The 25,763-nt window shown below is 34.5% G+C and overlaps 1 protein-coding gene across 2 annotated transcripts in view; it reads left to right on the top strand.

Moving 5' to 3' along the window:
* The first annotated feature begins 995 nt into the window (after positions 1 to 995).
* LOC123715986 (protein pellino) overlaps positions 996 to 25,763 on the top strand; it is a 64,334-nt gene continuing 39,566 nt past the window's right edge. Inside the window, exons 1-3 of one of the 2 annotated variants that reach the window (XM_045671411.1) lie at positions 996 to 1,413; positions 15,086 to 15,190; positions 23,835 to 24,066. In XM_045671411.1, the coding sequence (XP_045527367.1) occupies positions 1,400 to 1,413; positions 15,086 to 15,190; positions 23,835 to 24,066 (351 nt within the window). In that variant the 5' untranslated portion in view covers positions 996 to 1,399. Of the gene's footprint in view, positions 1,414 to 15,070; positions 15,191 to 23,834; positions 24,067 to 25,763 lie in introns of both variants that reach the window. The other variant, XM_045671410.1, reaches the window with a different exon arrangement.

Raw genomic sequence — 25,763 nt, 5'->3', positions numbered from 1 at the left:
TATTGTATGCAGGTAAACATACTGTTAGGTTTCATGTACTAATATGTAGGTAAATTGTATCTACATCGGTCCAAACGAACTTGTCGAAACATGAAGCCAGTGACTCGAGTCGATAGCTAGTGTTTCGTACTTCGGCTCATCACATATAATCGAGTTCACATGTCATTTGGTTGAAATTGTATTTTTAAACGTTTTGTTTGTTTTATAACGAGATATGAGTTTTAAGTGCCAAAAGGAGAACCGAAAAATTATAAATCTATGGAATAAAATAGCGTTATTATTAAAAATGAAAATGTCTAATTTTCGAAATTATAGTGATTTTCAGCATTTATTTATTTATTGTTCGAGAAATCTAAATAGGTAAGTTTTTATTTTTTTACAATTAATGTAACTCCTGATGCAATATTATTCCAGTTCGAAATATATTCTTTTGCCGTGGTCTCTTAAAGCACTAAAGCGATTAAAATTTTTGTTCAATAAGGGGCGAGTTCGAATCGCAATTTCACCAAAATCGGTTCAGCTATTTACATGGTTTTCTATTTAGTTCTAGTAAGTCTATTTAAAGGTTTATTATTATTTACTTTACTATGTCAACATTATGTAAGCGTAATTAAAAGTTAGTAGTTTTGGAATTTTTTGTTGCAACGAAATTTTAATATAATCCTTACCAGGGAGTGCTAAAATTAAATGTTACTTTGTGATATCGAAGTCATCAATGTGACAATTTTAAGTTGCCATGTTCTTTTGAAATTTGTATTATCAACACAGAATAGGACAGGCATATAAGAAATCGATATTGTACAAGTTTGTAATTTTATATTTTATTATATGCATTTAATAGTAACGTAGTAGCTTATTAGTAATGAATCATACAATATTGATAAAATAAAACAAATGCTTTTTTGGTGTCATAAGTTTGATATGTATACTCTGTGGAGTACAAATTATTACTCGACAGTCTGTGAGTTTCAGTAGAACGGACAGTAGAACTCAGGTCACAGACCATAGCAGACTATGAAGGTGTCTGTTGTTTGAACAAGGACTCAAACAATTTATTGGGTTTGTGTTTGATATTTACTGCTCGAAACAAATCGGTTTATTTCTCTTTTTAATGTTCACAAGTCTTGATGCGATCAATTAATGTTTATAATTAAAACACAGTGCAAGAATAAAACTAACATTTCGAACAAATACATGTTTTGTAAAGTCGAGTGTGTGGATTCCAGGGTCAGTGTTTTATTAAAAAGTGGAGTATTTATCGCTTTTTAGCGATGTGTGATGTTATAAAATTGATTTGATGGTGTTTTTAAAAAATTCATGGTGTTTTCTAAGTTTTTAGTGGTGTTTGGAAAGTATATCGTGAATCATAGGTTCCACAACAGAGCAGACGGATTCTACCATGGTCGTAAAACGGTAAGTCCATAATTACAACGTGGTTTCTTACGGTAAATGCGTTTTTGTTATAAAAATGCATATTTGCTCAGAAATAAGGTTGCAATTATGAAACAAAGACAAACACAGTTATTTAAATTATATACGTTCGATAATATGGTATGTTTACATCGCGTTGGTGCTTGTGCTTCATATATGTATAAGTATACGATGTTCAATGTTTGAACTTGTTTGTTTACGTTTTTGTTCAATTTGTTGGCAGGAGGTAAATGAAATGCTTAAACAGAATATTTACAATAACTATTTAATGAAACATCAAGAAATTACTGAAAAATCAAGTGTCCTTTAACATAGATGCTATAGAAGAGTATAGCTGTTTTCAATTGATCCATCTCCATTGTTCTATTATTTGAAATTTTATCTCAGTACTATGTGTTAGTAAGGATAGATTTTTCCTTTCCTTTTTCCTTTCTTTATAAATTTAGAATATAGTTAAATGAATATATTTATATACATAGTGAAATGAGTGAAGCCATAGCTAAACATAAATGAAATTACTAGTGACTGAATAATGTATTTTATATGCAATAGTTATTAAATTAACTTCAAATCCGTTACATGTGCAAGTCAACAGTGACAATAAAATATACACTGTAAAATTATATAATTTACTTGTGAATCAATTATTTCTCCTTGAATACTTAAGATTAAAAAAAAAATTAATGCAGAGTTATGTACTTATTTATAGTTTATAATAAAGTGAATTATTCATGAATACATAAATTACAAATGATTGGAATTTCCAAAGTTTGTTATAACTATATGATTAACATCAACAAACCTAGGTAATACACATTGCTATTTCATAACCTTTAGCTTCAAAGTTGAGTTTAAGTGTGAAGCCTGTATGCCAAAAGCATATGGATTTCAGAAATTCTCATTGACTCCCGTCAAACTTGCAATCGGACCCTGAATGTTAGATTCAGGGTGCTTAGTTTCTTGTATCGTAGAAAAATATAGTGTCAACTATGGGAGAGGCATAAGAGGATAAGTCAGAGGGTTTTGATGGAACATACAATTTTCATAGACTAGATGAGAGAACATACAATTTTCAATTAATTTGCTTGTATATCTCACTGTTTGAACACCTACTCCTTAGATAAAAGGTTGTTATAGTTATTCAGTTTTGATTTACAAAGTTTTTTTGGTTTATAAGATGCAAGAAATATTTCATTACATGCAACTTGCTCTAGTCTTCATTGTGCAGTTGTTAGAAAAACAATCAAAGGCTGTTATAAGTAATATGATGCTTGAAGTTGTTATATTATGATGCTTAATGTCTATAAAGTATTTATGTTTTAGGAATTAATTTTCTGTTATATAACCCCATTTGAGAAGTTATATTGTCGGTTAAGGTTTTTGAATATATGTAAATAATATTCAATCTGTTTGACCTCCTACATAATATATCTAACAAATAATATTTTCAGTAACAAAATTTGGTTTGTGTAAAGACTTAAAAATATACTCAATTTTTATTTTACCGCAGCGTGTCCTTCCGTTCCGTTTCCGTTCGCGCGGGTCCCACCTGCTTATTCCTTTAGCGGACACCTGCGTAGCAGATGTTTAGTTGGCTTAAGTCCCTCAAGCAATATAACATCCCTAAACTATTTGAAAATTTATGATCGCGAATACATTCTCAAAAATCGTCGTGTTCTTATAGAGTTGTTTATTGCGCCTTAGTTAAGATCTCGAAGTTTTGTAGTTGCTGTAAGATATCGTTACATACAGAAATAGGTATATATGATACGATAAATGATAATAATAATACCAACAACAGTCTTATTTATGTTACTCTCTGAGGAATAATAATAAAAATTATTGATGCATTCCAGTAATGTCAAACAACAAAACTTCTATGACTGCTTTTCGAATTGATAATTTTTATTGCTCATTTGTTTGATAAGTTATTTTAGTAGTATAAATAATAGAAGCGGTCAAGTCTCATTATCTCCGAATGGGGTAAATATAGTCAATAACAAACCTTTCTGTGGTCGTTATTTCATACAACAACTCGGGTTTTCAGGACCTCCGATATACGCGTCTTCAACTAGGCTTTGACAAACTGCGCCATGGATGTGATTAAGAACAAGGTTTCATACTTGCATCAATGAATGTATGTAACCTTTATATTGTCCATTGAACTTAAACCCATATACAATAAACACTTACGTGTTATTCTTGTAACAAAAGCATTCCCATAAATATTTCAATATGCTATTAAACTCCCTTTTCGTGCTTGGCACGCGCCGGGATTATAGTTGATTTCTTTGTGCCTCGCGCACACGTAATTTGATTGTCCAAGAGTTATTTAACTTATAGGTGTATTTTTAATTGTGATGTAAACAAACATTAAAAGTACAGTTGGCCAAATAGTGTTGATATTGTTCCTATAATTGTCCACATTAAAGAATTGCTTTGCATATGATTGGTTAATAGAATATTCGGAGATTTTAGACGATATAAATTCTGTCATTGTGTATTCGTTCCCCAAGACATTAATCCCGAAATCCAGTGCGCACGAATCTTGTTCACTTTTTATGTATCATTTTGGAGTTCGTTGACCTGCCCTCGTTGCTCGGGTGGTACCGAATTAATAAACTACAAGTGAGCATAATTTTCAGATTTCCTTAGTCGTATAGGAAATACCGTTATGTTATACGTAATTGTAAACTTGATATATGAATGTTTTATTTATATATATCATGTTGAAGTCGCTCTTTCTTTGCCATTTGTGTGTATGTGCTAAATTTAAAAAAAGCTAGGTAGTTGTAGGTTCATAAATAAACTAGGCTAAAACAAAATTAACACCAAATCGAGTTCTGTATAAGAGAAAGCTTTCTGTTATTAAGTTATTATTTTGTACACGGGATTAAATATATTTTCGAATGTTGCTTGAAATTGCACTAGCAATAAAACTGCCCGAATCTTAAGTGCTTTTATATGTCTATCTATGGTCTGCAATAGTCACCTGGGGCTTGAGACAGGCGTCACCAACTAATTTGTACGAAAATGGTCACGTAACAAACTGTGAGCTAATGCCATTCCCATACAATTTGTTTAGTGGTTCTATGGTCTGTATTTTGTCAAACCCCTGTAAAAATGTATTTTTTTTTATCGTTTATAGACTTGATTTCCCATCAGTTACAGAACAGACAATAAAATAGTGCAAGTGTGATTTTAATTTCACATCGCTGTGTAATTGTATAATTTGAATGAAACAAATGCAGCCACTCCTTGTGCCATTTATTTCAGTTAAGGACAAGGTTTATTTGCAATTAGTTGCGTGTAAAGGACTCGTCTTTGTTGCGGTAAATTAGGTACGAAATTCCAATAATTGCGTAGACTGATTTGTAACTTGAGAAATATACTGTTATATTGACAAATCAATGAAGCTTTAAATTAACAAAAAACATTTTTTTGTGTATTTTATGCCAGTATTTATTTCCTGAGAGTGACTACTTGAAGCTAATATCTCAGGAATTGGGGGTATTGATTCAAGTTTATTAGTTTAGTTCAAGTTTCAGTGCTTTGAAAAACACCGTTGGAAAACAAGACTTCATAGGGTAGTCCAGTTTAAACTCGTTAAAAGTTAAAAGTTTTTCAATACATACTTTTTCTAGTACTTTCTGTATCTACATAAACATTATATTAGAGTAAATGATAAGTGTAGATAAAAGTTTGTTCTCTTATTTCGTTTTAGATTAGTGTTTTGTAATTAATGGTTCCGCTCATTAAAATCCTGTTTAGTTCTGATCGAATAATACAAATACATGTAGACAAATATAAAATGTTTGTAATGTATTCTTAAAATACAGGACTGTTTTTTATTATTTTTTTAACCTATGGATGTTTTATCAGTGAGTATATACCAAAAATAAATATTGCAATAATAAGTATGTTTAGTTTAACGCGCTATAAGAGGACATACGAGTTGGAAACATTTACACTTTCGTTTCATTTTTTGGACAAGTTGACAGTTGACAGGACATATAGTAGTTGATTGCGATGTTTTCTTTTACCCTTATTAAAGTCTATATGTGTTTCGAACCACCTTTAACACAGGTTGATGAACGCCACGTAGCTGACAGCTGTTTTATGTTAGATATGTCAATCAATAAATCCATTTAAAACTATTGTTTTTTTTTATAATCTGTATATTTAAAAAAAAATTGTTCGTTTGAAATCTGTTTAGCCTTCCGCTTTAATTTGATCTGAAATTAGATTGTTTACGAAGCGTAAAATCAATTGACAATGTTTAAGGTCAGCTTGCGGTGAACTAAGCTTAGGCCTCTGTCGTGAGGCAATTGAAGTAGAAAGTAGATAACTACCTTCAGATCGTGACAGAGAAAGTACCTCACATTAAGTAATATTGTATTAGTAAATGTTGCCTAGAGAATGTGAAATATTCTTATACTATCACTGTATATTTGGCTGTGTCTCTTAAATAAATACATAAAAGATTTTTCGTACATTTAACGCAAGGAATCGCGTATAATGACTTTCGTAATTATTAGTTGTCAATGTATATATTATTTGTCAGCAAATTCCAAGTTTGTTTGGCTTAAATTCAGTTGCAGCGCCGAGTTTATTTATTTACAGCAAAGTTATTATCCAGTTGTATTATCAAAGTAAAGTCCAAATATAGAGACTGCGGCTTCGTTTGTGTGATATTTTATTTTAATTACTTAAAAATATCTATATCAATGAACGAAAACACGACAATCCACTTAGGTCATATGCGATTGGCAGACCCGCTTTTTCGCAGTTGTAAATACTTGACGTCATATATGGGCGTGGCTTCCGTTCTTCCCGCATTCTACTTTTGACGTACCGGATGCTAAGTAGCAGTTTAACACGTGCTTTGCTTGCCGAAGCCCGAAGTTACTACGGGCTGGGTGACTCACTGAATCACCGACAATTGTAGGCGATTCTTGGAATTTAAACGTTAGTTTTTCCTTTGAAATTTGTTGACCTATTCCCATTTGGAATTGTGATAGATTTTGATATAACAAAAATATGTTTTGAATATTATTATTGCAGGACTATAAGAAGATCAAGTAGTTTGAGGTCGTGATTTGTATTTGCTATGTGCTGTATTAAACAATGTACAATATTATATATAATCAATATTGTTTTAATCTTGTTTTGATAGTTATTGTCTATTGCCAAAACAACAGTCTAACGCGTTCTAATTTTATCAATATTGTCCCAACTTGGCCATGTACAGCGATGCAAAATAATTGTTCATTACATATACATATATATATCTCTTATTTAATTAGGTAGATATACACAAACGACTACTACATAATATTGATATAGTGACAACCGTTACATAAACAATTATGTAATAAAATTTTGACAACTGTGTTCTATATTTAAAATGCAAAGTAGTATTTTAAATATAGAACACATTTCTGCGAAAATTAATAGATTACAGAAGAATCTATTTTAATAGAGATATCTACAACTCGCCGGGTTTAGTTGTATTTTGAATTTGGAATAGCGTTAGGATGAGATTCCGAAGATTCCGAGAAACGTAACTTATGACCTATGACCGCATGGTTGTATATTATATCATAATTTACTGTTCCACTTTAAACTAGAATATATTTTACTGAGAACTGCAAAACTAATTAGTCATTTGGTCAGTATTTAATGTAGTAAGTTGTCAGAGGAAATCCTGTGCGGGTGAGTTGTTTTCTCCTTAAATTTGTACAGGAAACTTGGCATATCTGTTACCCATGACCAACGTTCATGGTACGCGAAACGATGGAATATATTTAATATAGAAATGCTTTCACAATTTATTACGCAGTAAATACGACTGTTTGTTATAAGGTTTTGCGAGTATCTAAACTAAGTCTTTATAATATGTCTACTGGTTACGATAGGATTCAGAATGGTACGGTAATTGTAACCCCCATTTGTCAAATCGAATACGTTCTTGACATACGTCATTATAGATCTCTGGCATTTTGTCTATACCAGTTTGCCTCCTGTTCTTTAAAAAAAACTCAACACTAAGCCATTGATGACCCTTATAGCCCTTTAGTTTTGACCTTATAGATCCACAAAACTTATAATCACCACATTTCGTGACAATAGGCAATTCGTGACATCAACACGTTCTTCCGTAAGTGTCTAGTATAAGTCTAGAACGCTTTTAGATTACTGAAAATTGTACCACAATCTAACACGCAAATCTAGATTGGAACCCGGCAGCGCCGCAGTTTCTTAGGTATTGCGAATCGATTGAGATAAAGAAAGAAGTGTATAAAAACGTTTCATTACAAGAACAACTTTTATTATCATTCGCTGCCCACTGCTAAGCATATTAAAGTATTCAATATGTTGATTTATCTAATGATATAATGTTTTTTTAGAGCAGTGTTGGTCTAGTGCAGTGGTGGGCAAACGTTTTTAATGGCGGGCCACAAACTAGACTAGAGGAAGGCCAGAATTATAGAAGAAATGCATTGTTGTTAAAGCTTTAAATTATATAATATTATAAAAACCATACAAATAGAATCTACTTTTTCTTCTCGACTGTGAATACGTAATTATAACAGGTCACATACTATCCATGCTGATGGACCCTCTTTGGGCCGGATTGAATACCTTCGCGGGCCGTACTTTGCCCATCACTGGCCTAGTGGGTTCAGCGTGCGACTCTCATCCCTGATGTCGTAGGTTGTATGATTGAATCACCAATGTACTTTCTATGTGTGCATTTAACATTCGCTCGAACGGTGCCTTAGACCCAAAAAGTCGACAGCGTGTGTCAGGCACAGGTGGCCGATCACCTACTTGCCTATTACATTGACAAATGATCATGAAACAGATACAGAAATTTTAGGAACAGATCTAAGAAAATTGTAGCGCCACTTATTTATTTATGATGAAAATATACATATATAGATGTATTCACGTGGCAAAGATTTCTATATTTGCATTATTTAACCGTGCATATTTTCCTAAATACATTTGTACGTAGCAAAGTGTCACTGGGGTCATAAGATTAAAAAAATAAAATTCGAGGTTTATAGTACCTTTTTTAATTAGGGTTAAAAGTTTTCAACATAAATAAATATTGCAGAATCAAAATACAGTGGATTTCATTTATTACGACCTTGGTTGTAGCGACCACTAAGCTATAACGACGTTAAATCTAAGTCCAGTGAATTTACTTAGTACAACGTTCATGTGGCTATGTCCCAGTGAAGTAGTTAAATCAGAAAAAACTGAATCTCTAGACAGTTAATTAAAAATCGATATTCAATCAAGTCGCTAAAGTTCCGTCAGAGAAGTGAGTGAACAAAACGTTTAACGAGTTTCCTAAACGTGCCTAGGAAACAAGACTAACCTCACCTAACCTAACCATTTGTATTTTAAATAAAACAAAAATGAAATTTCCAAGTTCTCAGTTATTCACGATCACACCGAAATAACAAAAACAAATGAAATAATCATGGCGGAGTCTTGTTTTACATTGTTAATCAACACGCTGGCTTTCGGTCAGACAGATAGTTAAACGTTTTCGACGCTGCTTTATTTAAATCAAAAGTTTAGGAAACTCGTTAAACGTTTCGTTCACTCACTTCTCTGACGGAACTTTAGCGACTTGATTGAATATCGACATTTAATTAACTGTCTAGAGATTCAATTAACTCTCTGATTTAACTAGTTTCCTGCGACAGCTATGGCGACTTTGGATGTAACGCCGAGTTTGGTTGTAGCGGCTGTTTTTAATGAATCACTTGTAACAAATTCGTAGAAATCCCATGCACATATTGCGACCGGAAACAAAGATTTATTATTTTCAAAAACTTCTTGAATTTTCATTCGCACTGACCGTCAACTGTGGTCTACTTAAGCATTGGTTTAGAGATATTAGCTAAGTAGGTAGGTAAGCGTTGAATTTATGGGTTAGTTTTCAAGTGATATCCTGACAAGGTAAACTTTTGATGACGTATGGCTGACGCACAGTCACTGTTAAAACAGGCGGAAATCATATCAAAATGAAAAACGGTGAAAACGACGCTGATCCTGACGATGAAGTTTCTCATTCATCAATATCTGATGTGGAAAATCCGTGACAGAATATTAAAACGCATCCGCAATCCGCAAAACCGATGCATCAAGATGTCGAAAATGCCGTTCTTATTATGGTGGTTCCTCTATAAAAAAAATTGAAGCGAACTAAATTAAAATGGATCAGTGAATGTGTGCAAATGTTTTCAATAATAAATTAATATAAACTATTCACTTGTACGTGTCTTTATCCCTTGCCTGTACCGACTTTCGGATATAATGACAAAATTAGATTGGTCCCTTCATCGTTGTTACGCGAAATCCACTGTATTTAATTTCCCACACCAACCAGAAAGAATCGCCGTCCATTGTTCGAAATTGCAACAAGAACTTATTAAAAAAAATACAAGAAAATATCACAACAAATGTGACACATCATTATATATTATATTCGATTCCTTTAAGGTCTCTCCAGTTAGGCTATGGAATTCACTTCCCGTCCCTATTCGCTTAGCTCCTTCTCTATCTTCCTTTAAATTTCTTCTGTACAAACATTACCTGTCCACATCGTATCCCTAACTAACTACTAACTGACGTGAGACTTATCTTAATTTATCGTGATTTATGTGTCTTTTTACTTTTTACTTTGTATTTTTAATGTATCATCTTTTTAGTTTAGTTTGTTTTTTTTTCCTGTTTAGTTTTGTCTTAATAACTGTATAACATGTATTTTTGCACTACTTGCCTATCTTATGTAATTTAATACATTTTTATTTATTTTTTCTTTACTCACAGTGGTTGCCTGGAAGAGATCGTTCGAAAGGCCGCCAGTTGTCCTCCTTTTGATTTAATTGTGTTCAATTTTTTTTATATTGTATTCGTTACACTACAGTGTTAATAAATAAATTATATGAAAAAAGCATAAAAGCCACTAACAAAAATAAACGCATTACAGAATTCAACCGGTCCGTGACTGGCTGGACAAGCTGTAGCATGAAACTCAATCAATGATTCGGAATCGTATCTCAGCGTCTAAGCAATTGGCAAAAACACATTGAAATACTGGTGTTAGCAAATTGTATAATTTTACCGTTGAGGATGGCTTAATATTTTGAACCTCTACATATTTTAAAACAGCTTCCAATTTGATGGTTAGGTTTAATATTCATGATACAATCTCGTCTTGATCATGATGAGATGTCAAATATGTCAAATTTTATACAGATATAATGGTTTGACAGCGTTGGAAACTAATTTTACGTTTTAGAATTATTTCAGTATAAACGTAGTTTTCACGGAATCTAATAATGATATTGTTTTTACTCTGTGCACTGCATTCCATCAGTCCGCTAGCATCAGCTATTATAATGTTAAAATCTTCTTAATCCGGTACACTCTTGACAGAGCGGTCGTGATCGCTATGTAGTAGTGGTATTAAAAGGGGTAGATGTGATGCGCTTCATGACGTTTCGCCATCGCCAATGTTAAAATAAACATAAATAATTACTGCTATTAACTTCAATTCTCGTACCAAAATTTTCTTCTTCTGTACTTACTTAAGTAATCAAATATATGTCGCTAGGAATCAAATACAGCTGTTAATCAAGCACCTGACGTATTTTGCGAAATTATTTCGAACCAATTCGACTAAGGGTCCTTCAAGAAAAGGATGTACCAATTCTTGAAAGGTAGCGACGCACTGGAGAGCCTTCGGGCAATGTGAGTGACCATATAGGGGCATCCTGCCCGTTTGCCTCCTATTACATAAAAAAACATACGATGAAATCATTGTTGTATAATGAAGATATGTTATCTTTTGTAAACATAGACTGCTATCGTTTTCTAGTGTTTCCGCATAGGTGTTTAATCCAAATGGAACAATTGTAGGACTCCTATAAAATCAATAGAACGAGTTTTTATTATTTATTAACGCGGAAGTTGACCCGAAGCTCAGACACAACAAGAGTTTTGCTTGACTAAACATGTTTTTGCGTGCAGCGCATTTGTCTTCACGGCCACGTCAAAATTCAAAATTATTTCACGTTTTCAAGGTAATGTGAGTGTACCGTGAATCCTTATAATGTACAAGATTTAATTCGAGACTTTGCTCGCGTCGCTGTTAATAACATTATACAAAAAATATTTGTATTTATATTATCACGCGTTTTTCTCGAAGCGGTAGGCAGAGACCACCTGTCTCCACTTGTATATCTCTCTCGCATCAACCACTTTCATGCCATTAACCATGCATCCTCATCGGCTATGGGTACTTCTCTCCTGGAGTTGGTTCATTTATGTAGATCCGTGTTGGCCTAGTGGTTTCAGCGTGAGACTCTCATCCCTGAGGTCGTAAGGAAACCCATATGTCTTATATCGACAAAAAGTCGACAGCGTGTGTCAGGCACAATAGGCAATGATGATGTAACTGATTCAGAAATCTGAGGCCTGGTTGTAGTGCCACTGATTTTTTTATTTTTAACAAGGAACTACCCATGGTTGCGTTTCACCATCCACGGTTGCCTTGATATCGATCATTCATTCGTTTTACATGGCTTAACACAGACATAACACCTCACCATAAGACATTCCACAGAAAATACCAATGACAACGCAACTATTTCTATACAAAAATTCATTTATAACATTCAAACTCTCTTTATAATTTGTAAAAACTAGATAGGATATGAAATTAAAATATTTTTAGATCTTCGTCACTGATAAGTTAATGTCCCTTGTGTATCTAAATAAATTATATAAGACAGTTTCGTGTTTAATTTCTAAAGATACAATACTTGTCTACGGAGGAAAGGTCCTGAAGGATCCGTAACTTGATTGAATCGCATAAACGTACATACATTTCTCTTAGTAAATTAGGTTGCTTGCTATATTAGAGGCAAAGCTACTCTAGTCAGTGGTAAAAACATCGTTATGCCTGACTAGCTTAATACGCCGATATTATGGTTTTTATCTTGGTAAATGGTTGAATAACCGCAAAAGTAATTATGGTTAGGTTGAGATTTGGGGGAGGCGAGCGGTCTTTGACCTGGATTGAAGGCAATTTGAGGCCGTTATCACACGGAATAATCTTGTCCTTACTAACATTCAATATTGACATTGGAGTTAGTGTAATGCCTGCAGTTCCTAACAAGTATTTTTTAAGTAAAGTTGGCGATTTTGAAAAAATGTCGAGTATTTTTGTTTTTCTTTGAAAACTGGCAATAAATGTCTATTTAGTGGCATTTAATATTTGTTTTGTTGTCATAACTGTACAATTGTTACCTTATTGCTATAGAGGCGATTGACATTCATTTCACAAGGTTTGACAACAAATAACTAAGCATTGACCTAAGTAAAACTAGGCAAGTACATACAATTCCTGTAAATAATAATTGTTATGATAATAATAGTTGATGATTTTCATGGAATCGAAATTTTGTACAGCAGATCATTGTGACCTTGTGGCTTGAGCGTGCGATTTTAATCGTAAGTTCAATCCTCGACTGTGCACCAATCGACTTTCTTTCAATGTGCGCATTTAACATTCGCTCGAACAGTGAAGGAAAACATCGTGAGGAAACCGGCTCGCCTTAGACCCAAAAAGTCGACGGCTTGTGTCAGGCACAGAAGGCTGATCATGAAACAGATACATATATCTGAGCCCTAGACCTATAAAGGTTGGAGAGCCACTAATTATTTTTTTGAAATTCAAAAGTAGCTAAGCTACTAATAATAAGAAGCTTTAAAAAGTCTTTAGCCCAACAGCTATGAAAAGAGTCTAAGTCTTAATTTATTAATTAAACCCTTTTGGCAAAGAGGCGTATTTATGCCATGTAGTTAGTGAAGTAGATAAGTGCTGTGTTTAGTGCTTGTGTGACCCAGTTTTGCTTTGTGGAAGTAAGGGCCGATAGCCTATCTTTACGATCGATAAAACACTTGTTAATGACAAAGGAGGCAGGAAACTATGTTTGATGTTATGGTACGGGAGTGTTAAAATCGAATTTGGAATGTAGGTAGTAAAAAAATATTGTAAAAAAAAACAATGGCTACAACCTTTTTAGGTCTGGGCCTCAGATTCTGTATCAGTGATTATGTGTCTGACGCACGCCGTCGACTTTTTGGGTCTTAAGACAAGCCGGTTACCTCACGATGTTTTCCTTCACCGTTCGAGCTAATGTTAAATGCGCACATCGAAAGAAAATCCATTGGTGCACAGCCGGGGATCGAACGTATGATTTCAGGGATGAGAGTCGCACGCTGAAGCCACTAGGCCAACACTGCTCTAAAAATATTGTACCCACTCAAATTCGTGATTCTCTAATTAATAACTAAATGCAGAACAATCGCGTGATACTTCATTTATTATTTCCTATTTGTCGGAATGAAGTATTTATGTTATCTAGCGAAGACGAGACTTGAGAATAACCTTTAGTTAGTTTAGCCAATTATCTTTTGTAAATTATAAACGAATCTAGTTTATTATAACTTTATTCAGAAAAAATGCTTTTTAATTTCAATGTAACACATTAGTTTGTCTTTTTATAACGTTTAGTATAACGTATAATGCAAAAGTAACCTTCAAACTTTTGACAACAATATCTTGTGTAAAACATTTTCACATTAAATTTCGTTTCAATTCATATATTCACTGTATGCACTACGAACCGGTTTCCATGACGATCATAATTTACACGACTTGTTTTGACCCACAACGCTGAACCAGTTTCTAATCTTACACTTGACCTCAGGATATCAGAACCTTGGAACGGAAGTGGAGCGGTTTCAAAGTACTTTTAGCTTTTAAGGAAGAATTATGTTCTCGGTATAACTTGCCAAATGTCTCTGCTGTTATTTGCTTGCAGCCTCACGCTATACATTGAATGGTAGCTTATTATTCATCTAAAGGTCGGTGCTATGATGACAGATCTAACCAAGCATGGGGACGTGAAAGATATTATGTAGGATTTATAATAATTTAAGTTAAACATTTAGTATTCTAAATTTAAAATTATCAGACTTCGTAGTATTTTTTTTATTTCGCTATAAAATACGGCTTATTAGTATTTATTTCATACACACAAATATGCAGTATTTGCAAATTTCATAACATGAACATGGTCTAATGGTTGCAACTCCTTTCAAACATTTTGTTTAACAAATTTCTTGACGATTATAAAGAGCGGCGGTGAGTTTATTGCGAGTTCTTCTCGTCCGTTCTACGCCTTTGAGATCTCGCAGTTAATGCAAATTATTCATAATAATAATTATTAAAAATTAAGAACTACAAAATAATAACAAATTTAACTCGGTAAAGTCGTAGGATTTAACAGTGTTTATAACATTATAACATTAACAAAACCATAATTTCTATGTCATAATCATTTTATGTATTTTATAAAATACCTATAGAGTTTGTTTATATACCCAGTGGCTAGTATAGATCTTATATGTTCACAGAGTCACTTAAATATTATTGAACAAAAAGATCGCTGCATGTTTATAAATTAATTAAAATAAATTTGATTGACTCTGTAAAATAGTAGCTAGGGTATGTTTTCTCTCAGCGGACCAATAGTTAAAGTAGATTCTCCTGTTTCAGTTCTGCAGAGAGTACGGAGTCACCGATTTTAGAGGAGGCGGGAGAGAGTGGTTCAGAACAGAAGCCAAAGCCTCCAATTAAATATGGAGAACTCGTCATACTCGGGTAAGGAACTATTTCCCATATTCTCATCTGCATGTATGATCATTTTTAAATTACGTGCTCCGAATTCTTTGTGTTTCTTGAATTTCGCGTCCCGAATCGAATCCAGAAGAACTCTGGACGATGGAACGAAAAAAGTGATTTCACGATAAAGTTTTACATTTTCATACATATATTTGCTGGTGTCTATTGGTGTCATTTATACATACTTCTCGTAATACATATACATACTCAGAGAATCTTACTTATAAATATTTATATTATATTCTTTTTCGCATAGTCTGTGCATGGGATTTGAGAATTACGGTGCTAAATTAGCTTGTTTTGTGTGTTGCCAACACTGGTATGTCATTAAAAAGAAAAACTTTATTACACTCAATAAAAAAGATTACAGTAAAATGAGAAAGAGCACTAGCTCCAACTCTAAGATTCCCTGTGTCGTGGATAGCTGGTCTCCTCCATTTGACATACATTTACGGTACGTAAAGTAAAAAAAATCTCATCATATGTAATCGAATCATATTTATGAATAAACGAAATGATAATAACAATAATAATGATATTAGTTTGCGTAACTGCCGACATCTCCCTTTTCGCACATATTAATCCTCTATAAGATTATAGATATATATTTTTAAGAGTTTGGGATAACCTAGTCCAGTCGTCAATAGTTGATTCCTAAAATTGGATACTGTTACGGTCTTATCGATTGAGATTTCCATTGTTAATCAATCAAGATCGCACGGCGCGTGCGCAAGGTTATGCCTGATTTGCACGAGTGCTCGGCCTGACTGCAGTCTGGACTGTTTACAGATGAATAACGCTTTGTTGTCTAGGGCTACAAAGTGGAGCAATTGGCTTGCACAATTTGTTCGTAGTATCAGTACTCCACAATGACAAGACGTATTTTCTGTGTCTGATGTACAAAATTGAATTTTGAGAATTTGTTCTTCTTAAATTTCGTTCAATTTTCACGCACAATAGTCATACTTAGCGCTAAATGTCATCATCGCTCATCCTATGCTGGTTTTCTCGCGAACTTCTCCAGCATGGTACGAGCTTGTAGTAGCATTTTAGGGAATTAAAGACCGTGTTTACACACTTGCTTAATATTTACACAATTTATTGTTATATGTATTTATTAATGTATGTTTCTAGAATTTTATACTATATTGGATGTGCCTTTGGTTGTAAGTTGTGTGAAAAAAATGTTTTATCATTAAAACAAATTTTAAGTAATGAAAACGGAAATTCCGTTTACTAATTTCCTGTTTCGGTTTTGGCTATGAATAGATCAACTTTATTATTCAATAACAAAATATCTAACGTAATTTGGTGTATAAAAATGAATTTGGTATTGATGGTATAGAGTCTAGAGCAGTGAACAAAAACCTTTTTTGTACCGTTCACCACCTAAGCCTTTCTATAATGGCTAGGCATAGCTATAAGTATACATTACATACATAATTTTTAATATAAAAAAATGAGTTGTTCACTTAAGAAACTTTCTAATAATTTTTTTTAATTAAGGGGAGCTTAACAAACAAAAATAATAATGCGTCCGACACAAAAAATTCAAAATACCTTTGACTTAAAATTTTCGTAAGCGTAATAAATAATATTTCCTCAGAAATTAAATCTAACAACGGAAGGTATTTGTCTATTGTTTTTGGGCTTGGGCTTGAAAAAATGACAATCGCGAACTTACGGTAACGACTTGGCTTTGAGCTATTGTAACTAAGTAACTGCAATCTTGGAGTCATACGATTTTACAAACCCTCTACTCATATTGCGTGGTACGAAAATTTAATAATGGATATTGATAGGCCCACAGAAGCTACATTATGTCTACATGCATCAGTAGTTTGAGTAGAACAAGCGTTTAAGGCAATTTTGGAACCAACACTATGTGGAACCAGCTGCCCACCGAATTATATGCGAACCAATTCGACTTAGGGTCAAGAAAATAGCAATGTACTTGCGAGTCATCTGGCATTGAGTGTCCTTGTAGAGGAGCCTATTTCTTATTTGTCTCTTGGTCTAAAAAAAAATCCATAAGGAAATCGATCTTTGGATATTCGGTCTGTTAACGTTAACTGTTCGGCGCACGCGACGTCACAAGGTGAAGTTAATGCGTAGATGTATCGTGACGTCGTAGTACTGCGCATTTTTCTTCGGTTCATTGAACATTTGTCCTCCTCAAACCCCGGATCTAACTGATATAACACTTGTTTGTCTATATCGATATTGGGACATTTATTATATGTTGATGTTTTAAATTACGATGTGTTTAAGTGTAAATCGCTACATTTATTTTTTGTGTAATCCTATAGCTAACTTTAAATATAACAATAAAAATTATACTCAAGATATAGCGAAGAATGGAATACAACGAAAGGAAAATCGTTAAATGTTTAAAATGAGGATATTTATTGTTACAAATTTATAGGCTTTATAAGCAAAAACTAAAATCATTTAACTATTTAAACTAACACAATTGAATAACGAGAAATAGGTGATAAAATGTATGTTAAAACTTTTAAATAACGGGAAATAATACTTAACTTACCCAGTTAGTGAACTCTTTCAGGCGGACCTCTTTTGAGTCCTGATCTACTCCCCGAATATCAGATAGTGTCCTGCGCATCGGATATGTTTCAAGACAGTTTGTCACTAGCCAATTTTTATAACCAGTGTTTAACGCGCGTAGATTTTTTTAAAGCAAAGAAAACAATAATTATAAACGTATATGTATTATTATTTTCTACAATAAATGTTTGCTTTTTTACCGCTGGGTTTTTCTATTTACGTCACGTACATTAAGAGCTTTTAATTAAAAGATAAGTATTATATAAATATATTTAATTTAGTTAATGGAAATCTATTTATAACTGTCACTTTACTGTACTTAGTTTAAAATTGAATAATAACGGTTAATAAGCATTACCTGTACTATTTTTTAATACGACAGTATTTAGGAACGATCAATATTTAATTCTAACAGAGTGTTGTGAGTAAAATCAAATTTTACAGACTTTCAGCATATATGGATGTTCATGTTAAAGAATACAATTGACTTTTGCATAAAAATTTTAACAGCGATCGTGTATATAATCTGTGCGTTAGCTGTCAACAACTGACGTTATCCTGACACGTGTATACTTGACAGTTGACTAACGTAACGGACGGAGGATATACAAAAACTCAAACCACATGTCGTATATTTAAATTGAATATGTCTGGTAGCTCTGGGATCTTACTTTATCACTTTGGATGTTGACTATAGTTTTACATTGATAAGGGTTCAATAAAGGTGAAGATCAAAATGTCAGACGCATATAGATTCCAATACGATTATTAAGTAAGTACGGGTATGTAACATTGTTGTGTATAAAGTGTCTTCATATAAACGTATAAACATGATGGAAGTTTGCCATTGTCCTTTTGCTTTAGCGAACTGTGGAAACGACATTGACCCGTCTTCCCTAGGAGATACTCCCCCCCCCCAAAGGCCGGCATCGAAGCCACTAAAATAGGTGTTGATGGATGACAGTCTTAGCACTGTCGTTTTTGGGCGCCCCTTAGTCTGGCTTGCCCCGCATCAATTTAGAAGGCTTTATTTATGCACATACAACCTTCAAAAGTATTGTTTAGAATTATTCGTAGATCAGTCTAATATGTATTCAGAGATGTAAAAAACCAGTAGAAATATAGAAATAGCAGTTATATATGTATGAGTATAAGTCGAAAACTGCTTGAGTTAATTATTTCCCGCGAAATTTTAGGTTTTTTAGTTTCGTGTTTTCATTTTGCCTAACTAACTTTTCAAACTTTATTAAGAAGATGCTATTGTCGTCGGTAAGCAATAAACCTACATTTAAAATGGCAAATATAGATTAACGGTTATTCAGTTGATTGATGGCATCTTTCCATCCGAAACGTCTGGTATTATGAGAGAGGGTCCAGTTCCGCTGGCTTTATAAGCGGTGCTTATCTACAACGGGCTGGTCGAACAACCAAGTTTAATCTTTCGGCCCCAATTGGAATATGAACTCAGGACTATGTCAGAACCTAGTATACTGCAGACAGTGGGACGGTACAAGTAGTCTATCTATCAAAAATATTTACACAAATATTTGATGGTATTGTGTCGTAGTAAAGTTATGTTGGTGTTTAAACCGTTGGAAAAAACATGGTAACCCCTTATATGTATTATCGAACGACGTTCAGTTTCGCGGTCATTTGGAGGGAAAGGCTAATTTACCTCCAAAAAGCTTGATGTGCTCGGCAAGGCAAGTCTGTACTTCACTCTGGGTTACCGCAAGGCAACTGTATAAAACCTCATATGGAGTACTGTTCCCACCCCACCACCCCACGACGGTCCAAGCCGAGTTCGAGTCTCACAGGAGACGCTCTTGCTCTAGCCGCGGGATAAAGCGCCATTCAGGCCGAGCTACGCTCGCCAAAATAGCCCGAGCTGAGCTGTAAAGGCCCTTAAGGCCATCAGCGAGATTACATTTAAAAAAAAATGTTCTTACCTTGAGGTACACTATCTTTCCATCATACCGTCTAAGCATCAAATTGTTACAATAAAATATTAGGTAATGTTTTCATACTGTAATATCGTGATGGCAACACAAAATGTGCAAATAATAGCGTGCTTACCAGACTTTAAAACCTATTATTAATCGGAACTCTAGCGAATACTGTTGTAAAGATTGTACTCCATGACTACAACTGGCAATATATAAACTAGCTGGTTGAATTCTTTTTTAAAATGTAATATTTAAAGTATAAGGTTATGCCTGGTGTTGTTTGGACATTCAATTAGACTTAGGGTCCTTCAAGAAAAGGGCGTACCAATTATTAAAAGGCTGGCAGTGTAAGTGTCCATGTGCGGCAATATCATTTAACATCAGATGAGCCTCCGGCAGGTTTGCCTCCTCCTAAGTCAACTACTCTGAGAAAAGTCGTTTTCGCGTTACTTATAAGAAGGGGCAAATGGGCAAGTGATAAGTGATAGTGCCCATGGACTATCACAATGACAGAGGGCTCGCAAGCGCATAGCTGGCCTCTTAAGATAGCTCTTTCATTAAATGACCTTAAGTCGTATTGGTTCGGTAATACTACAGTGAGCAGCTGGTTCCAAATAGCAGTGGTGCACGGCAGAAACTGCCTTTAATAACGCTCAGTTGTGGAACGACTGACGTCGAGGTCATACAGGTGGAATTTCATATTCTGCCTCGATGTCCGATGATGAAACTCAGGTGGAGGTATTAGCATGAACATGGACAGTAACAGTTTCCTACTTACATCATTAATTCACCGTTATTTGGAACCAGCTGCTCACTGAAGTATTTCTGAACCAATTCGACTTAGGGTCCTTTAAGAAAAGAGCGTACAATTTCTTAAAAGGCTGGCAACGCATTCGCAAGCCCTCATCATCAGAACATCAGCTGAGCCTGATTGAGCCCCCTGTTCTATAAAAAAACAGAATTCTCATCATCTTATTTTATTCACAGACTAATTAAGACCTATATATTTAGAGAAACTCGGCTAAAGAAATTTTATGTCCGATTACTTAACTCTGGGGAAGCATTTAGCAGCTGTATATAGATTTTTTAGCTTTCAATTGGATCTTAGAACTAATGTTATGAGTACGTATTAAACGGGTTTTTAGTAGAAAAAACTTGTGTGTTATGTCACGAGTTATGAGTTACACAATAGCACAAAGGCTGTACTTGTTCGGCTTCCCATGCCGCATCCAGTCGACATTGTCCAATTTCTTGCCATTACTGTGATTCCTATATAAGAATAAAAAGCAGTGTGAATAGAAGCGTTTATTGTCTTTGCCCTCGTTGGCTACAGGCCGCTGTGGTGAGCTAAGCGTTAGCGGGTATATTAATTTTTAGTTGAAATATTTTTTTCGTTTATACACTTGCGGCTCACGCGTGGGTGATTACAGCCGTGTTTATTTTACCCCACATCACTAATAAAAATCTTCAGTTTCAATATAGGGCCGTTTGCATATAACGAAAGCACTATAGGGGCGAGAAGGGGTCTTTGATTTTCTTATTTGGTGATTACGTCTACAGTAATTATTTAATATTACCCACACATTGTCTATGTTTGAAAACGAAGTGCATTTTCGAGAATTCCTACAAAAAATTAATACGTTTATGTACTATTATAATTGAGAGCTTTGCTTACTTTTTCTGACAAGGGGAAGGAGGGGGGGGGGTTTAAATTGTACCAGTTGCAGTAAATCTACTTACGCAATACTTGATCTACTCCTATGATGTAACCTATAACAACGGTCGACAAAAGATTTACAAACAAAAAATACTACATTTCCAAAACCGGAGCTAAAGCAAACCCAATACCACAATAACATTAACTTAATCATTAAATAAATAAATGCAGATTCGGAATCTCAAAAATCCTCCATATGCAGCCTTGTACGTAGTACCTTGTTACGTACGTAGTTCATTGTTGCGAGAGGTATTAAAATCATTTACAAATCGCATATAGAAAAAATAACACACATACATTTAATTAAATAAATCCTATAGGAGTCGACCAGTGGAGTTTACTACAAAGTTCTTCTACCCGCTAACGCTTTTTATTTAAACGTACCCTTTGTTGTGACAATTGAGCACAAACTTACGGGACACGTCATGACATCACTCGGGCGAATGCAAGAACATCCGGAGATTTTATTGTTGTATAGAAATGTTTAACGGCCCATCAAAGTGTATGATAATTTCACACCATAATTGGTTTTCCTTGGACATTATAACGGTGATGCTATCGTGATGGGACTATGTGGCTTACGAGACGGAAGTCCTACTACTTGTTTATGGCACATACATATGGGTATTGGTAGTTCTAATTTTGAATTCGAGTACGGGTACCGTGGAATATGAACGTAATGTAATTTTTGTATCGATGTTAGCTAGTTTTTGTTATTGGCCTCGAAACCTACTACATTCCATGAAACAAGCCCTATTGCCTACAAAAGAACTGTGGAATTGGCACCCGGTGAGTCCATGGGTTGTGGTGACTGCTTTTTTGGACTTTAGGTTCGTTTCTCGTCCTTGTATCTTGAAAGAGCTGGATGTTCTGTGCACACGACGTGTTTGATAAAACATTCACAACTCCTTACATCGATGAATGGAATCTGTAAACGATAGAAACATAGAATAAAGAATTGGTGGAATGAGGTTATATATTAAATAAAATAAAATATATGTTAAATTGTTTAAAACTATTTCTTCGCTGTTTAAATTAATTTAATTGGCTTCAGCTTGCAACTCTCATCCCGTATCGTAGGTTCGATCCTGGCTGTGCATTCGCTCGAACACACATGTGAAGGAAAACATCGTGAGGAAACCGGCTTGCCTGAGACCTAAAAAGTCGACGGCCTGTGTCAGGACGCTTACCTACTTGCCTATTCCATAACACATACAGAGGCCAAGACCCAAAGAGGTTGTAGCTGATTTATTTATATTTAAACATGAAAACGTAATGCATACTACTCTTTAGGTACAGGTTAAATTGTGCAATAGACAGGTCCCGTCTGTCCCGTCCCGTCTGTCGTCGTAGCTATAATTAAAAACGTAGGCTATTTTAATTAAGTAAATGGGACATTAAAAGCTTTTGTTCCGTGTCTGTTGCAACGGAGCGTAATCGTGTGGCGTGATGATTTTACGTAATGTATAAATACATTTTATTAGTCATTAATTTATAGGAGTAGAAAATACTCTAGAGTATTGCGTAATACTCCAAAGTTTGGAAGAGCTGTCTTGTCCTATATAGCTTTGTATGGAACATCTAAGACTCCTTAGAGACTCTAGGAGGCGCCGCGTGAAGTTTTGTCAAATATAATGACTTTGAAACTTTCTTTTACAGTGACGAATTTGTCGTCTCGTATCGGATGTGTTTAAATATTATTGAGGTTTTGTTAAATAATATGGTATTTAGATTTTATATACAGTGTAAACTCTATATTACGACACTTAAGATACTGTGCTTTTTATGGCGTTATAGAGAGATGTCGTTAAATGGAGAGAAGAAAAATCAGAATTACAAAAAGAAAAAGTATATTTTAGAGTAGTGTTATGTACATTTTTTTTATTGCAATAAAAGTTCACAAAAAAGAATGCGAGTTTACATGAATTACAATCTAGTCTATACAATAATCATGGCTAATAAGTAATATTATGTTGATTTAATTTTTTACAATACTAGTGAATAGCTTAGACTATGTTAATTTTCATTAACAGTCTTAGTGTTCTGTAATGTTTTGACATTATTCACACTTGCACTTCTATTCACTAAACTAGGTAGTTATGTACATAATAAAAACTATTATTTGAATTCTATTGCGTATAGTCTGTTATTCTTGTCTGACGTCTTTTGCTGCACCAGTAATGTTGTTATTTTTTACTTATTTTATTAATTATTCTTGCGATATTGATTCATATTGGTGAAAGGAAGTATTTTTCCAATAATTTAGCTGCTACCAAAGCTTTTTGTAAACAAGAGAATGAATTTCTTTGAAAGTCGGCCTCTAGGACGATTTATGGATAATATTACCAGTTCGTACCAGTTTATACCAGAATATATCATTATTGAACCTTTACAGATACAACGGCTTCCTACCGGCCGGCGAACGCGGACGGCGCAGAAGCAAATTCGTATTATACAGAAGGCCCCAACCAAATGGTGTGCGAAGGTCAAAACACTATGTGGTGAAGACGCCACACAGCAGTAAAGCAATTCTCGACGCGAGCCAGCACTCCATATCCTACACGTTGAGCCGCAGTCATGCGGTCATTGTTGAATACACAGAGGACCTAGAAACGGATATGTTTCAGGTGAGTTTATTAATTATTATTTAAAAATGGTATTGATGAATATTTATTGATTTATTTGACCCCTGCATAGTAGCCAATTAGGCACTCGATCACGCAGATCTATCGGCTAGAAGCTAGACAGCTGAGGAGCGTCCAATCCCTCTTCTAAAGAGCCCCCCATTCCCAAGTCCTAAAAAGGGACTTTTTTTACATAAAAGGCTTGGCTTCTTCCGTCGGGTCCGGGCTCCAGAACCTCATCTAGCAGGCGAATCGGAGCCCGCTTGCCGACGGGACCTGCAGTACCTCTTGTGCTATTCGTGACATAATTTACAATGTTATCTTGGCTCAAGCAACATGTCGGATTGCCCGTCCCAGGATAACCTCATGTCAGTCTCGAACTCCAGATCGCAACTGGCTCTTCTTCGCTAGCTTCGCGGCTTTGGAATGTCAGTCAGTCAACAAGTACATGAACCGCAGTTTGGGGGTTGGCCTTAGATTACAACATTTTATTTATTTATTTAGAAGTTTTAGAACAACGTTTGCATGCAAGCATACAAGAAAATATGACATCACAAATTTTACACACATACACATTCACATCAATATTAGAATGATGAAAATTAAACAAGGAACCACAAAATAAAATAAGAACTTTAATTTCTAAATGAAGTAATAATAACTTAACCGAATAAAAAATAATAACTAAAACTAAATGGAAACTTAATCCTCATTGAGAGCATGATGAAATATATCAATATTTTCATAAACGTTAGTAATCAAGTTGTAAGAGCGAGGTAGCCCTGGACTGGACCATTAAAAGTGGCAGATCATTTTTATTGTAACGACAAGTAGGTGGATTTGAGACGAGACGAGCAAGTATTAGATGAGCACATACACACGTTGGTTCACAGCCGGGGATTGAACCTACGAGCCGAGGTATGAGCCACTAGGGCAACACTGCCTTTTTCAATTAAAATATGACGACGTCATTTTATGTTAATAACTTTCGGAATAAGATTTTTTTTTGTCTAAACTTCATGAGTAATAGAAATAGTTACTTACGGAATAGTAGTAAAACTGGTTAAGATGTTTTGAAATCCCTTTAAAACAATAAAGGAAAGCGCCAATTTTATTGACCCCACATCATATACGACCCCTTGTGGGGCGGCGGATAATCACATATATGTGGGGAAATGGGATTTAGGGGAGATATCAAGCTATTGGTATATCGCTACATAATTTGGAGTTGTTAATTGACAGCGTTGACGGCCTCGTGGCTTCAGTGTGCGACTCTCATCCCTGAGGCCGTAGGTTCGATCCCCGGCTGTCCATCAATTTTCTTTCTAAGTGCATTTAACACTCGCCAGAACGGTGAAGGAAAACATCGAAGGGCTTGCCTTAGACCCAAAAAGTCGACGGCGTGTGTCAGGCACAGAAGGATGATTACATACTTGCATATTACATTTCCAAATGATCATAAAATTGACAATTTAATAACAATATAAAAACTTTCTAACGACTATATTTAGTTTCTATCAAGAAAGGCAATGGCGAGTACTCTGGCAGTAAGTGTACATAAGCACTGTTCTATCAGAAAAATCTTTCCTTTAAGTAACTTCGTCAACGGTGAGAGTGTGGCCGGAAATCTATATATATATATTTTATAAACAAGATGATCAAGGCCTATCTATGATTTTATTTATTTATTGCATGAGAAA

Source organism: Pieris brassicae, chromosome 11, assembly GCF_905147105.1.
Source record: "Pieris brassicae chromosome 11, ilPieBrab1.1, whole genome shotgun sequence".
NCBI classification, from domain to species: domain Eukaryota; kingdom Metazoa; phylum Arthropoda; class Insecta; order Lepidoptera; family Pieridae; genus Pieris; species Pieris brassicae.
The sequence above is the reverse complement of the archived record's forward strand: the minus strand, read 5'-3'. Positions and strand labels throughout refer to the sequence as shown.